At 36.2% G+C, this 15,975-nt stretch overlaps 1 protein-coding gene across 5 annotated transcripts in view; it reads right to left on the bottom strand.

Moving 5' to 3' along the window:
• LOC131029436 (mediator of RNA polymerase II transcription subunit 12) overlaps window positions 1-15,975 on the bottom strand; it is a 44,114-nt gene that overhangs the window by 6,527 nt on the left and 21,612 nt on the right. For 3 of the 5 annotated variants that reach the window (XM_057959919.2, XM_059219948.1, XM_057959918.2), the window contains 6 exons: window positions 12,336-12,410; window positions 10,805-10,858; window positions 10,524-10,631; window positions 3,504-3,653; window positions 3,062-3,382; window positions 399-2,911 (listed from right to left, as the gene is read on the bottom strand). In XM_057959919.2, the coding sequence (XP_057815902.2) occupies window positions 399-2,911; window positions 3,062-3,382; window positions 3,504-3,653; window positions 10,524-10,631; window positions 10,805-10,858; window positions 12,336-12,410 (3,221 nt within the window). The remainder of the gene's footprint in view (window positions 1-398; window positions 2,912-3,061; window positions 3,383-3,503; window positions 3,654-10,523; window positions 10,632-10,804; window positions 10,859-12,335; window positions 12,411-15,975) is intronic. The other 2 variants (XM_057959920.2, XM_057959921.2) reach the window with 2 other exon arrangements.

Below are 15,975 nucleotides of genomic sequence, written 5' to 3'. Positions count from 1 at the left end.
ATCAAGTCCGTCAAACAATAAAAATGAAAACATTCTTAACGGGTATGAAGAAGAAAAAGCCCGGCCATTTAGAGAGTAGTGCAACAAGAATATTTATTTACATATTCGTCCCAAAAAAATCTCCTCTTTTTTTCAGAGATTGCATGATTTTGTTGGGTTGGTATCCACTTATATACCATCACAAAAAATGTCTGTAACTTTATGGGGCTATTAAAGGTCTTAAAAGAGATTTAAGTTTTGAAAAGTTATGATCGTAAACTCTGTTTGCTTCAACTATAAGTTCTTCAAAATCAGAAGTATGAGTGCTATGACAGCTATATGAAGTATTTAAACCAATTTCAAATAAAACCTAAGTGCAGAACTGTATATTGCAAAAAATAATATCTCATCCTTCATACCTCTGAAGACATGACAAGATGAAACACTCTCCCGCATCACATGCATCCCCTTCTCTGCTCCAAGTGATCACAGGTATACTCCGCCCACCATGAGCAGGGACATTTGTGACAGAAATGGGAATTTTTAATAGAACCCATAGTAAAAATTTCACTACAGATCGCAAATCCATTGAAATGTCTAGTATGTATAAAATGACAGCTATGTCGTCTTCAGTTAGTTGCCACCGTACTGCAGATCTCTCATCAGATGGAGTAGAAGCACTGCCAGAAGGTCGGACCTGACCTGAAGACTGACTAGGCTTAACAGGAACTTTCTCTCTTCCTTCAACAAGTTGCTTCACAACAGCATTCAACCAGCCTGCAACTGACCACTTTTCAGTTGGTCGTAACCTTTTCATCGCTCTACCTATTGCATGGAGATCACCTGCATGATGCAATTTGTTCCCATCTTTTATTCGTGAAGAATTTTCTCGATCTAGACTTGGTTTATGATGTGGACAATTTACTTTACTATCACATACATGACTGGAAGAGGCACCTTGGCTACCCTCAATTCTAGCAGAAGCCAGCTGAGCCAAACTTTGTGTTTTGCGGACAGTCTTTTGCCTCCCTCTTGACACTTGTTTTGTTGGCTTCATGGGCTGTTCAACTTTGATTGCATCTGATATTTTAGGTTCCTTTCTAACCCACCAAGTTTCATCATCATCTGTTGAATTAAATGCAAGTGCCTTAATCAGCAAACCTTTTTCTTCACTTATCTTTTGTCGTTTGCTTCGCCCGCATTCATCACAGCCAGGTGTTCCTTCTCCTTTTCCTATTCTACTACTATGCAGTCCCAATGGTCTTTTAAGCTTCCCTTGGACTAAACTTGACTTCACAGATGAAGATTTTCCACTCAAAACCATGATTGAATCAGGAAAATGCAAAAGCACAGAGATTGCATGCTTGAGTCTATCAATTTGTTGTAGTTTTCCCTTCTCACTCATATCACCTCTGAGATCTGCCCCATTAACTGATTCTAACTTCCTCTTCTTCTCAAAGGTGTTGGAAGAATCCCCAACCAAGGTACTGGCTACACTGTTTGCTAATATATTCTTTCTAGAAATTACCAGGTTTTCTCCTTCCTTTGTAAGATGCCCAATCTTGTCCAGAAATCCATGGAGCGCAAAATGACGTTCATTGGAGTAAACTCTGATCACATTAGATAGTATAGGATCTGACTCATTTGTGATATCCTCAAATGCATGAAAGACTGAAGATGCTGGAAGGTGCTCCAGGATGCGCCTGTGCCAACTTGCCCTCTCAACATCAGCACTAGTCTCTATTTTGTCCATTATTCCACTGATTATCAGCTGCCTTACATAAGCAAAGGGTTGAAAAACACCAAGCCGTATGAGTTCCAGGAGAAGAAATTGAAGAAGCTTAAAAGCTTCACCCTTCTGAAATTCATGTTGATCTAACCAAGCAACTACAGCATCATGCAGACAGCGATAAGTTGAAAACAGAGAAGAGGGAGCAATACTTTGAGAATAAAATTTACTTTGCAAATTTTCTGATATATTCTTAAGAATATCAACCTTTCCCCTCCTCTTCCTGCTTGAAAATCCATCATCAACTGGCATATTTGGAACACCCAAAACAGATGCATCACTAGTACCAACACCACTGTTAGAAACTGACTTCTGTAATGCTTCCAATTTCATATTAATCACTGAGACTACCATATAAATACGAGAAAAATCTCTTTTACCCGTGGTTTTTCTATCTACATATGGAGGACCTCGGAAGTGTCTGAAATCACATGTTGCCCACTCAAAAAGAAAAAAAACAGCATAAACTTCTGAAGCTTGGAGTGCCTCAATAAAATTCAAGCTTGATCTTATGCATGGACTAATTCCTGATAGCCATTCATCTGGCACACTTTTTGCACTGAAAGACTCTTCAAATATACAGTGATAAGCACTTCTCACATCTCCTGATATCAGAGCCTTGTCGAGAGTATGTACAGCCTTTCCCTCATTATTATGAATAATTTCAGGGTACACAGATTTGGAAAGATTGTTAGCTCTTTTCTGAATAGAGGAGACCAGATCTACAATAGGCAACTGTCTTTCAGTAATCACTTTCTTAGTATCCCTATTCTTATCCATTTTTTCAGGAATACTGCCATCAAAGGGGGCCTTTTCCACAGTAATAGTTGGCATAAAAGAACTGTTTCTTTTCGCTTCAGGTGGACAGACAACAGGTGGTAGGGGGAAGCAGTCAAGAGCAACAAAGGTATCTGGTATAGCTATTATCAAATACTGAAGCAATTCTGTTAAAAACATTGCACTGTATGCTTCACGGGGACGATCCTTGGAATCTGGGAGCATGCCACTTGGGCACAATCTTCTCAACCAATGAACAGCTATATCTACAAACATCCGTGAATAAGTTTGTGAAAGTTCAATGCTATCGATAAGTTCAAACACAATGGGAAGAAGCAACTCCAACACTTCAAGTGACTCCTTTTCCTGCAAAATGCATATAAGGAAATTATTAAATTAATCCATTTCCAAACAAAATTGCAGTCCTTGAATCACTACCTACAGGATACAAGATTAGAAAAGATAGATATTAAAAGAATACACTGACATCATAAAGGGAAAGAAAATAAACTATACCTGTGAGTGACGTAGAACCCATTCAATAACCTTGGGACGATGAAGCAGCCCTTCTGCGAGATGCCAGTGAAGAATCTGCACCATATAGCACCATTTAATGTGCAAAGTGGGCTCCTCAGCATCATTTGTCGTTCGGGAAGGGTCACTCCCTTGATGCTGACCAGAGGCCAAAAGCAACTGTGGAGACTGATCTCTACTATAAGTTCCTGAAACAGCAACATTTTGACAGGATTCATCTAAGAGGGAATCAAGATAATCTATGAAATCCTTTGTCCAAAGTTCCACACGTTTTCCCAGTGCCTTTTCAGATGGTCGAACCTGCTAAACAGCACAAGATTATACACAATAAGACATCTTATAGCAAAGAATGGGAACAAATATCTGAGATTATAAATTATTTTTTTAAATAATCTACTTGAAATCCAAATATAACTGCATGGACCTGATTAAGATATGTGATTTTGATGAACCATGTTGCTCGTAACAATGGGACCTTGTGCTTAATAAGTGCTTCAAAAAGAGCCTTCTTCCTATACCCATGGGGTACATGATCAGCTAAAGAACGCAATCTCTTATGCGGTTGTGAAAGGCCCTGTTGACAACGAATAAAACAGTAACTAAACAATATTTAGTATATGTACTTGGACTCTCAAATGATTCCAAGGCTATGAACAAAATCATATCATTTGTCTACTATAACTTAAATTTATGTGCTTCATGAAAATGTCTACTATGGTTTTTTCTTGAATGCAGCAAAATAAAACCAAGAATGCAGGTGGGTTTACTGAAACAAAGGGTTTATGTGTGTTACTTGTCACCATCAAAAATCTCACTCAGAGGCAAGCATGGGGCGGCTAGCTGGTACAGTTTGGAAAAAAGAACCAATAAAACCACCTGACATCCAATTGAACTTATATGATAACAAAACCAGCTCTTCCACTCAGTCTCGAAAAGATTCATCTCTACCACTGAATCACACCGACCAATTTTGTCACTGGTAAACATTGGTACTGAACTTGAGACTTCATTTTGATCCATCAATCACCAATATTTGCTTTGCAAATGACATTTAGTATTCAACATCTGCAGGTTGTCCTACTCAGAGGAAACTCTTATATTGGTAAAAACATAGAAAATTCATGCCACAGCAAACAGAGATGCCCCAAAACATTTCTAAATAAAAGTATTTCTGTATCAGTTGATGAAAATGCTTGCATTGAACTGAAACATTGTGATGCAGGAGCATCTAGGTCCTTGTGCAATCCTGCACTCCAAAATTATTGTTTGGCTCAAATTTTTGTTTTATCCCTACTTTCTTAACTGTTATAGGTTCTCACCTATGTTGTAATGTCCCCTACCTGATCTATTTCAATATATTAAAATTGATTGATATTCTTCAATTAGTTTTTGATTACGGGAAAATCAGGTTTTGAAGGGACTCCGAAACCCTTTACAAAGGATCCAAAAAAGATAAAAGTATTAAGAAACTAAACAGGACAGACAGCAAAAAAACCAGCAAAGTACTAGACAAAAGCCAGCACAAAAGTCCAACACAACCAGCAACAACCAGCGAAAACAGAAAAAAGACAAATTACATTATGTTTTTAAGGGCATTAGCCAATTTCTCGTTAATCCCTTGCATTTCTTTGATATTCTCCCTGAGAATTGGGATTTCCTTTGAAGAAGCCAAGGCAGCCTTTTTCAAGCTCGCCCTGGTCCTTTTAGCCGCACCTCCAGGAGCACTATCCACATTCCCAGCCTCTTCGGCATCAAGGTCCACAATAGACTTGGTAGGGCTGGGACCATCAAGATATTTGGCAATTTCCTCCATGTTCTTGGTCGCAGAGTTGAGGATCTCTGGAATCAGAATCAAAAAGTTCTTCATGGCCGCCTTCCCTTCCTCCAGCTTGCTTATCTGAACTTCCAGCTTCTCCACCTTTTCGTCCATTTCCTTTTTCCATTGCTCCAGGTTGCTTTCACCTTTCTGTCCCTGCTCTTCCTGATGGTTAGCCTTTTTTTCCATTTTATTTATTCTTTCATAAACCCATCTATCGAAACTCAAACGAGCATCAAACTGGTTCTTAAGCTTATCCAGGATAAGCGTACCAATATTCATCTCATCACCAGCTCTATCCTTTTCCATGCTTGTATCCTCCTTATCCTTGTTCAGCTCTGTTTCCATTTCCTTGTCCTCCTGGTTTTTCTGGTTAGGCTTATCTATTTTCTTCATTAGATGATTAATATAATTATTAATATAGATATCAGACCCTACTACTACTTCAGTTTTAAGGGAAAAGGGTTTACGCATGTTACCAAAGTGCTTAGAGACCAACTACAATAGGATCCCTCAAAGTTTACAGATCCAAGCCCTTACCTATCTTGGGTCTATACCATCAAGGCTTATGGGTCACTGATCCCCACCCTATCTTGGGACTTAACCTACTGCTTGGATTTAGACTGCCCCTCTTTGGAACATCTCATCCCCATCTTCTTAAATACTGACAGTAATAACATGATTTAGACTATAAGTACACTAACTTCTAATGTATTATGAATATATATGATATTAAGTATGACTATCATACATATCGCAGTTTATAACAATATTATTACTAGATTCTACATAACAACTTTATCAGGCTTCATATACTAAGCATACATATTAAGCACATCCCCATCCATACCACCAAGAACACAAATGTTACTGCCTGTAACTTGATAACAATTCTGATCTGATCTGATCAATGGTGATGTCACTAGATGCTTTTGATTCCTTCCCTTTATATCTCTCAATTTGAGGGAGAGGTCACACCTCTTCATCATGTATGCCCTTTGGCAAGAGACATACCCTTTCACCATTAGCACCCTTTGAAAGAGTTCAACTCTTCATTATTTCTACCCTTTGAAAGGGATACTTATTATTTAAATCAGATCTGCACTTATTATTTAAATCAGATCTACACTTCTCATTTCCAAATTATCCCCCCTCTCAAATGAGGTTCTCTTCTCCCTTTTATATCTCATTGTTGAGGGAGTCACAACTTTTCCTTTCATGTCTTTTGACTTTTCATTAACTTAATTAATTTATAATTAATCATATTTCATTGTATTATTTTATATTTTAATTTAATTTTTAATGTTTTAATTTTATTATTATCATTTATTATTAAATTCTATTTCAAAGTGGGGACATTACATGTGTACTTTGTGTGCTTCTGGTTATGTTTTGTGTTTTAGATAGGTCTGCTGATCGTGTGGGGTCCACAGTGAAGCTGGACAAAAATGATTAAATTTATTGGAAGAATCAAAACATGAAAAAAAGAAGAAAATCCTTGGTACCCACATTCCTGAGCCCACCCCAAAGAATATTCAAATTAATTTTTGGTATTTCATTTTCCACACTGCTTGGACCAACCTGGGAGGAAGAAATCCAAAAATAAGATTGAGGCATCAATGTTCCTAGGACCTGTAGGAATCCCAACACTCTTTTTTGCTGAAAGACATGGTGTTGAGGTGGGGTCCACCTCTTTCGAAGCACCTTTCCTCTGCTGGGAGTTCTGTCCTATGTGCTGGGGGCCACTCCATACCTCGCATTACACCCTTTATAGTTTATTGTACTATTTATGGAGAAATCAATATTAGAGTGGATTTGTGGGGTCTTGCTGCGGCAGGACTTACTCCATCTGGACATCCAAATGCTGAATATTATTCTTGCTAGGTCAGTTAGCAACTCCAGGTGGCAGCACACCTCATAACTGCAGAATATAGTGGACAAAAAGGAGAACCTAAGATAAAATCCAAGTGAAGGATCTGACTAATCTCATTCAACCTAGACTGTATGCCTACAGCAGAAGTCATTATTTTTTTTCTCTGTACATGATGAAAGGCTGTTCTGTCAAGCAACATGCCTAGGAAATCGAATTTGGTTATAACTCTTATTTTCGAATTTGGTTATAACTCTTATTTTTCAGGATATGTAACAATTGCAGACCTGTACAAGGTCAATTCTGTTGGAAATTAGAATAATCATATGATAGTTACTGTCTTACTGCCTTTATCTGTCACTATTGCAAGTTCAAATTATTTGGAGCTGCTCAGATCTGCAACCTTTCACTGGGTTCAGTGGACTCATGGCTGCATTACATAGCAATGCTAGACATACATAGTACAAATATGGGTTGTTCATGATGTCAAGCAACCAGCCAAATAATAACCACTGACCCTCTTTAAACACGTTGCATTTTTCACAAATTAAACATGTAAACCTCTTCTTGTTGCTCCAAACTGTATCCTGAAACCCTAGAGAATGCACTTGCAATCTAAACATGGGGCACATTGATCAACTCAAATTAAATGGGCACCTTATAATCAAATTGCTAACTGGAAATCAATTTTTTGGCTCTGTTGGACCAAGGAGATTATTCAGAGATCCAGGCAAGACAATTAAAGAGAAATGGACACATAGGTCGCAAAACTTAGCCACGCCCTTTGTGTAAGAATATCCCAATTATTTCTTATGAAATACCCCCTACTCTGGCTTACTAGTCTTGTAGACTAAAGATCCATTTATTGCAGATGTAATGTCCCTTTTAAAAATTCCTTATTTTTGCCTTAAATAAATAATCTTAACTCACGAATATGATTGCATAGCTAATAATTATAAATATAAAATTTATCCTAAAATTGTAACTTCAATTATATAATTCAGATTTAAAGCTTATAATGTATCTCTAAAAACATAAACTTATATTTAGCCTCTGCTGTAATTCTTCTTTCAAATTTGCAGCTGTATCCCTTTTATAAAGTCTTTAAAATGTTTCTAATTTCTGCCCAAGTGTTTATAATTATAATATATTTTATATTTTATTTATTGATATTTTAATTTATTATTATTATTTAAATCTATTATTCTAATCTCATTTAAAAAAGGGGGGACATTATAGCAGGTTACGTTACACTGCCTTACACATGGCAAAACAAATTTATATCCCCTTATGCTTTTCTTACTTCAGGTGCAACCTAGAAATCCAACATCCATGCTCTCTGAAAGTATATCAGACATGAGCTCCCAAAAGATTTATATTTTTGTGGCTGGAGTTGGACAATAGATCCAAGCAGTCATTTGTGGATTTATCCCAAAGGGTTTCCACGTAAATCTTGTATTTCATAGTTGTTAGATCTTGTGATTGCTTTAGTGTGGTTGTTGAATTTTAATAAGAATCATCTCACACTGACTCAACCCCCCCACTACAAGTTGTGCTCAACAACAACTGCCTATTGCAGGTCGCCAACAAAATAGAAAGGAAGTGTGGAACCAATGGGGAAGGACTTGAGACATTTTGAACCAGGCTCCCATGGCTGCATGCTTGAACCTTGAGAAAGAATCAATAATGAGAAACTCGCATAGGCATAGGAGCAATGAACAAGATACACGGACAAAAGTGATGAAGCTTGGCAAAGGCACAAGATGAAGCCTAGTTTAAACATCTCAAATTGCTTATCAATATGAAGGGCACCAAAGAATTCAAAAATCTAAAGTACATACATTGTTACTAAATCAAATGAATCAAAGAAGAATCAAATTTCTGAAATCAACCATGAAAAATTACTCATTAATTATACAGTATCTTATAGATTCGTTCACGTGCAACAATGAAACTTGTATCCACATTTATCATGGTGGGTATCTTTAGAAGTTATGTCAATGACTTCAAGCTATTTAAAGATATTACACTGACAACACCCAAACTAATGAATATGAACAAGTTGATGTCCTGACTGATAAGGTACATGGATGATATTGTGGCTGTTAAATATGCTAATGTGAATATTCCTACATTTGACAGTTGCAAACCATGCTTTCAGGAATGGACTTCCTACAATCCCTCTTTACAAAGCATCCTGAAATTCTAATCAAACCACCAATGTATACCCTCTGAGACTATAGCCTGCAACGGTGGATGATAATTCAACAACACTATTCTGTCAGTAATGTATCTATTTCACATGAAAATGTTCTACAACAAAACAAATTTAGATGCAACGAACATGAAAAACCTAAAAAACTTAGTCAAGAATTATTACAATAAGTTCCGTTCAGTCTTATACCTATGTTACCCCGAATTTCTGGGACAGAGACGGGGACAGCAGGACGAGTTTCTGGGACGGCAAATTTTTTTGGCAATTTTGGGGACGGCTATATAAAATAGGGAAAAAATTTAAATATATAGGGAAATTTTAAATGTTCATATGAAAAATACATAACGCATGTATATATACATTATATTCATATGAAAACATGGATAAGGCAGGTATATGTACATTATAGAACCTTAACATACCATATTTGTGTTCAGAATTCATTTGTCAAAACTCAATATGCACTCATAATTCAGAATTCATTGTCAATACTCAATATGCATTCATAATTCAGAATTTATTGTCAATACTCAATATGCATTCGTAATTGAAAAATCATTGTCAATATGCCAACACTTGTTTGCATGTAGTTCATTGTTTCTTTCTGGTTGGAAGATATTTTGATAGTCTTCCATTACTATTATGACCTACAACCACTTCTTTATGCACTACAAAGTTTTGGGTGTTTGTGAAATTCATTACCAAGCTGTTATTCATATTTCCGAGTGCTTTTGGCTTTGATTCAGATCTGTTTACCTTTCATATCAGTAAAAAGTCCAATATTGCAGACCTGCAACCACTTTTTTACACACTACCAAGTTCTAGGAGTTTGTGAAATTTATTACCAGGCTGCTGCTCATTATTTCTAAGTGCTTTTGGAAGTGATTCAGACATGTTTACCCATCATATTAGTGAAAATCCAGTTGTACAAATCTATAATAAAATTAAAATATGTTGTTTTGAGCATTTGAGTCCTTTTTTTAAATGTGCTGGGAAAAGGGGGAAGGCTGGCCGTCCCCAGGATGGTTGGGGGACGTCTGTTGCAGATGGGGGGAGGTCCCCTTTGAGAATCACTGCCGTCCCCAAGTTTCCGGGATGTTTCCCACAGGTTTTGCAATTTTGGGGATGGCGGGGGGACGTCCACTGGCCGTCCCCAAGTCCCCGAAACATCCCCAGTACAGGGACAGGGGATTTTAGCCCGGGGACGTGTCCCCGGGTAACACAGTCTTATACCAATTGAATGGAGGAATCAGTTAAATATCAGACACCCGATTATGAATGGAAGCTATCCAAATAAAAGGCTACAACTTTGCCCAGTGGACTTTTAATACCAATTTAAAGAAAAACACATTCACTTCAAGAATCAAAAGCCTATTGGCTAAAGTGCCAAGTCTCTTACTTGGATACGAAGTACTCAATAAAACTAAAAAACAAAGGCTACGAGACACAAGTACTCAATATTGGTGAACATGTATAAAGCTCACTGTTCCAAGAATTTCTTTTCTACAGAGTTGAGGAAAAAGGATATAGAACAGAAGCAAACCTCAATCCACTTCCTTTTGAAGTCTTCCCCACAAGTTCGTAGGTCTGGAAACAAACCAGATTTTGTTAACAATGCTCCAGACAAAGGCACGCCATAAACTTGTCCAGCCTGTTTTACACCGAAAACAAATGATTGATGTTGGACAAATATGCAATCTAAGAAGGGAATACCAACTATTTTCAAATATATGGAAACTCATTCAGAATCCAAGCATGAAAAACAATTTTAAAATGTTTGATGGAAATATAATATTAACATCACAGCAATGCTTCAAAATCTACCTTGCGCTTTTGCACCCGAGCATCATTGATGGCCCTAAGACGCTTCCGAATTGACTAGAAAATAAAGTTAAATTAATGGTGAGCCAAAAAGCATGAAGGACATATAAACTATGGAGAAGAACATACAAATGAGTTCATAAATACACCAAACTAATTTGTCATAGATGGTAACCATCTAGATCTAGGAACAATGCCCCCGGCCCCCATCAGTACCAAAATGCAATGATTTTCCAAACAAATGGATGTGAAATTACAAATCATGTGACCATGAGTAACAATTGCCCATTCAGCTAGGAAAAACAATAGCTGGAGCTCTTGCATTTAAGTGAAAAAAGAATTTTTTTTTTGAATTTAGTAAATTTAATTTATATCCTCGACTTGTTTATTATTTTAATTTAATACTTTTGTAGATTGTTAAGACTTGATTTGTCTCCCACAGAGTTGTATTGAGATAGCTTGTGAAGTCTAAAGAAGCCTTAAAAAACAAGGTTATCAGAAACATTAAGAATGTGTCTACAACTAAAATCAATGAGAACCCAAAAAAAGGAGTGATCTACTTATAAACAATGAGTGATGAATTGATGTCCAATATTTGCCCAATTTTTTTGAGCCTGTCATTAATATGATCAGATTTAAAATGAGTACAAGACAAGGGAGCACAAAATGGACATCCAGCTGCAACTCTTTTCATGTGCTTTATACTCAAGGTAATAGAGGCACGTTAGGAGGACTGAAATTTCAGGAGGTTTACAAGAAGTTCCCATAATAACTTGGGATATTTACAGACTCAAAAGATCAAACAGGATAATATGGAAATCTACATGGAAACCACTGAAAGGATCGTTGTGCATGTTGGTACTTCCATGACAATGATTCCAATTCCCAAGTACCTGTTGCCTGTTGTCACTTAAGTTTTATCATAGGTACTTTGTTACTCTCTAAATTTAGTTTTCTTGACTTCTATAAACTAAAATTTTTAAAAAATTTAGATCATTCATAATTGAAAATTTTCCATGAAGTTTGCCTCTACAATTTGCAAGCTCCTATTGAGCTGAGTGGAATTGGCGTACATACTCCTTAATCCACTCAGTTAAATACAAAAAGGTTGTCAGCAAGAAAGCAGAGGAAATGGTCTTTGTGCATTCTAACTCAAAGAGAAGAAAGTGTCGGTTCTAACAAAGAGGCACAGTATCTCTTGAGGAAGATAATTTTTGTCATCTATAATAACCCTAAAAGATCTTGGAAGGTTGGTGCACACTTAAACACAAATTAGATAGCCATTTTGAATACTTATTTATGACATACATTATTAAATACCAAATGACATAATTTAAAAAAATCCACATGAAAACAGCCACTAAAACTTCAAAATGAATCACCAAAAATTCTAAACCTGATTATTTTCAAAATCTAACAATACAAATAACTTATAAAGCAAAATTGATTAACATGTCAAAAAAAAATTGCAATAAAATAATCATTCAATTCCAAAATACTATGATAATTCAAATAATCAACTGGACAAAGATACCTCTTTATATTGATTAATAAGATGTTTAGACCAAAATGGAGATCCGACAAGTGACAAAGTAATCTCTTTGATTTCCTGTAATATTCAGTCAGAGAAAATAGAAGGTTAACAAATGATTTAGAGAGGAAACTGGCCACAAATAAACTATACATCATACTTGCTAACTACAAAACCAAATATGATCCATGTTGACAAACTCATATATGATATATCCACAATATGATCCATGTTGACAACACTCATATATGATATATCCACACTATCATGTCTAACCAGCTTGTTATATTCCATGTTAATGGATCAAAGGCTTCACCAACTAATTCTTGATAATAATGTAGATGAGAAATTAACAATTAACAGATAATACAATTGACCAAATTAAGACTGCTCTAAATTATTTGGATGTAGTTAAATAATTTGAAACTCACAAAGCCCTATTTAGATCACTTTCTACCATTAAACAGTAGGATCAGTCAACAACTATTCTCTGACTAAAAACTTATAACAGTGTGGAAAAACTTAGAAATTGTATTTGGCCACCAGTGGTTCTAGTTGAGGACCAGAACAGAAGTGTTGATCCAAACACGTGCCACTGACGCCATGAACCCATTGTATACTCTCTCTATCCAAGGGGCAATATGAAGGAAGAACCCTGTGATAAATAGGATAACCAATTTTGCTCCTTGTACCTAAAACAAAGAATAAGAGAATTTCCTGTGTTTCAACAATGTCAAAATGCAGCAAAAATGGGTGCAAGAGGCCTCTAAAAATGAAACCACAAGACAAAAAAAAGAATCAACACATTCGGCAAAGTCTCAAAACAAAAACAACATACCAGTTTCTGTCTAAAGTATTCTTACAAAACAAATTTTGATGGAGCAGCTGGACGAAACCTGAGGTCAGCTGGTGCAGGTGTGGTGTTCTGTTCTTCTAGCAGCCAATTTGTTAAAGAGGCTTCTTTCTTTTTAGGTATAAAATTAAAAACTGAAACAGAAGCTTTGGCTGTTCTTAAGGGCTAAATTAGTAGTCTCCTTTGGAAATAGAAGTTTGGAAGTGGACGGGGACTCCCTTGTAGTGATCAACAGTTTGAATAAGAACAAAATGCAGGACTGGAGATTGAACAGTGTCAGAGATGTGGGTCGGTTTTTGTACAGTCATTTCAAGGTTGCACTTAGTCACTTTCAGGAAAGTAGCATGATCACTGATTGTCATGCCAACACGGTGGATGAATTTCCCTTCTCCTCAAGCAAAGTGATGATCTGGATTGGTGGAATTTGATGCAATTGTTGGAGAAGGAATCCATTAGTGGAAAAGATATCATGGTTCCAAACTTTCGACCTCCACCCATATCTTCCTGCAAGCAGAAGTGATCATATCTCTAGATAAAAATTGGCCTTGTTTAGAAAGCCTTTATGTGGAAATGTTTGTGCCTGCAATTTTTTCCATGGCTGGGTACACATTGCACCCTTCACTTGTGGGTACACAGATTTTTATCTCCTGCCATTGCTGCTTCCAACACAATATTTGTGCTTTTGTGTTGTATTGTGAACTTTTCTTTGTGCAGGGTCTGTACATTTCAGATCGCTTACTTTGCACCAGGTGCTATGAAAAAGTGTTTTCCAGAGACTTTCCTTATAGCAAGCAGTCTCCAAACACCACTTAAGGAAAAAATTTTGACTCTGCATTTTGTGAAAGGGGTGCTGGGTGAAGAGGGGCTTGCCAATTCAGGATCTGTCTAGACATGTTCATTTATTACTGAGGATTTCATCCATAAACTGGAGGCCTGAGTGTCTGATTCAGTTGCAACTTGCAAGGGAATGGATTCTCTATGCAACCCTCCCTTGTGATGATCTTGATCTATGGGGGGATAATCTATAAGACAAAATCCCTTCCAGCCCTTCCTTGGAAGCTTCCAGCAGGAGTCAACAGTTGCAAGGTGTATTGCATTCCATGTTGCAAGATAATGCAAATATGGCTTTGTGTTTGGAAAACCTAAGATAAGGGAAGTGTGCTTGGAAATTCATGGTGCCTAAGACCTTCCTACCAGAGCGAAGAGTGGGGTTTCTCAAGCTCTTTGCATACCACGAATAAAGCCAGGTTGGTCTACATAGATGATGGCGATCCAGATCTCTCAGGCAAAGTTGCAGAGACACAGATACAGCTATGGAAACCGGTACAGTATTGGATACGGATACAGCTATTTTTTGAGACCTCATTTGGATACGGCAAGATACGACATTCATGAAAAACAAATACACATATTTAACACAATTTTCTAAGTTATTAAAAATCTATAATTATATGTACAATAATTGTCAAATTTAAATCTTAATTAAAATTAAATATTAATTTAAAATATTAATACAGAAAAAATTAAATATAAATTAAAAATAAAAAATGTGAAGTTACTATTAAATCAATTAAATAAAATTTTAATCTAAATATAAATTAAAACAATTTAATTTTACAAAAATGTACAAATTACAAACTAAAGATTTATAATTATATGCCAAGTAATTGTCAAATTAATATCTAAATTAAAATTAAATATAAATTAATTATGTAAAATTACTATTAACGATTAAATAAAATTTAAATCTAAATATAAACAAACTAAATATAAATTAAAAATATTAATAAATAAAAAACTAAATATGAATTAAAATTTTAAAATACAAACATTATAAAGTAAATCCATGAATCGATTAATAAAATTTTAAGGCTAAAAAATTTATATTAAAATTTCTGTACGGCTGCAAGCAGAGGAAGATTTTGCTGGGCGTTTAGTTTTTCAAGGCTTTGGCTTCAACTTGCAGACATAGCTTCCAAATCCTTAATTTTTCTGGACTGATTTTTTGAAAACTCCAGATTCGGCAGTTTTCCCTTAGAAGTTTAATCCTACCAAATCTGGCATGGTTCAAAAAATGGCAAGTTTCTCGAAATGCAGAGAAACGTTTTTTAGCCGTACCCATTCCGTATTGTTTCCGTATCCATACCGCGTAAGGCGGTACACGTACCAGGGGTGGGGGAGTGCCGTTTCTGGTAACTCTGCTCTAAGGCTGTTGGCCTGTAGGGGAAACAATGCATAGGTAACAAGTGCTTGTTGATACATTTGACTGTTTTGGTGTTTACCAGTTTATCCAGTCATTTATGTATGTAGATTTCTTTTCTAGGATTGGACCCACCATAGAACCCTTGTTTTACCTACAAAAAAAAACGATCGCAACATAACCAATAAAAGGTGAAAAAAATGATCATTAATTCTATGAAAAGCATCCTGGAGAGAATCTGGGTTGTGTGGCAGAATCAAGTATATGAGCATGGATGATGGACCTTACATGGAAATTGGAGAAACAACCTATAATTTTGTTAAGGTGTTGTTGGTAGGCTGCCAAGTGGAGTTTCACTGGTGACACAAGAGTCACACCACTACAATACAATACAGCCAGTGTATAATTAATGATGTGAAAGGAATTGGTGAAGCTAGTGCATTAAAAGGCCTTTGTGCACGTCTTGAAAACACAGGACATCAAAGTTCAGATGATAGCAAACAAAGGCACCAATTTGGGAAAAGGTAAAATTAGAATTTGGCAGAGACGGTAAACAAATTTGTAACATGCACCATGGAGGAAGGTTGATA

Source organism: Cryptomeria japonica, chromosome 4 (assembly GCF_030272615.1).
Source record: "Cryptomeria japonica chromosome 4, Sugi_1.0, whole genome shotgun sequence".
In the NCBI taxonomy this organism is placed as follows: domain Eukaryota; kingdom Viridiplantae; phylum Streptophyta; class Pinopsida; order Cupressales; family Cupressaceae; genus Cryptomeria; species Cryptomeria japonica.
This window is presented reverse-complemented; position numbering and strand designations above follow the sequence as displayed.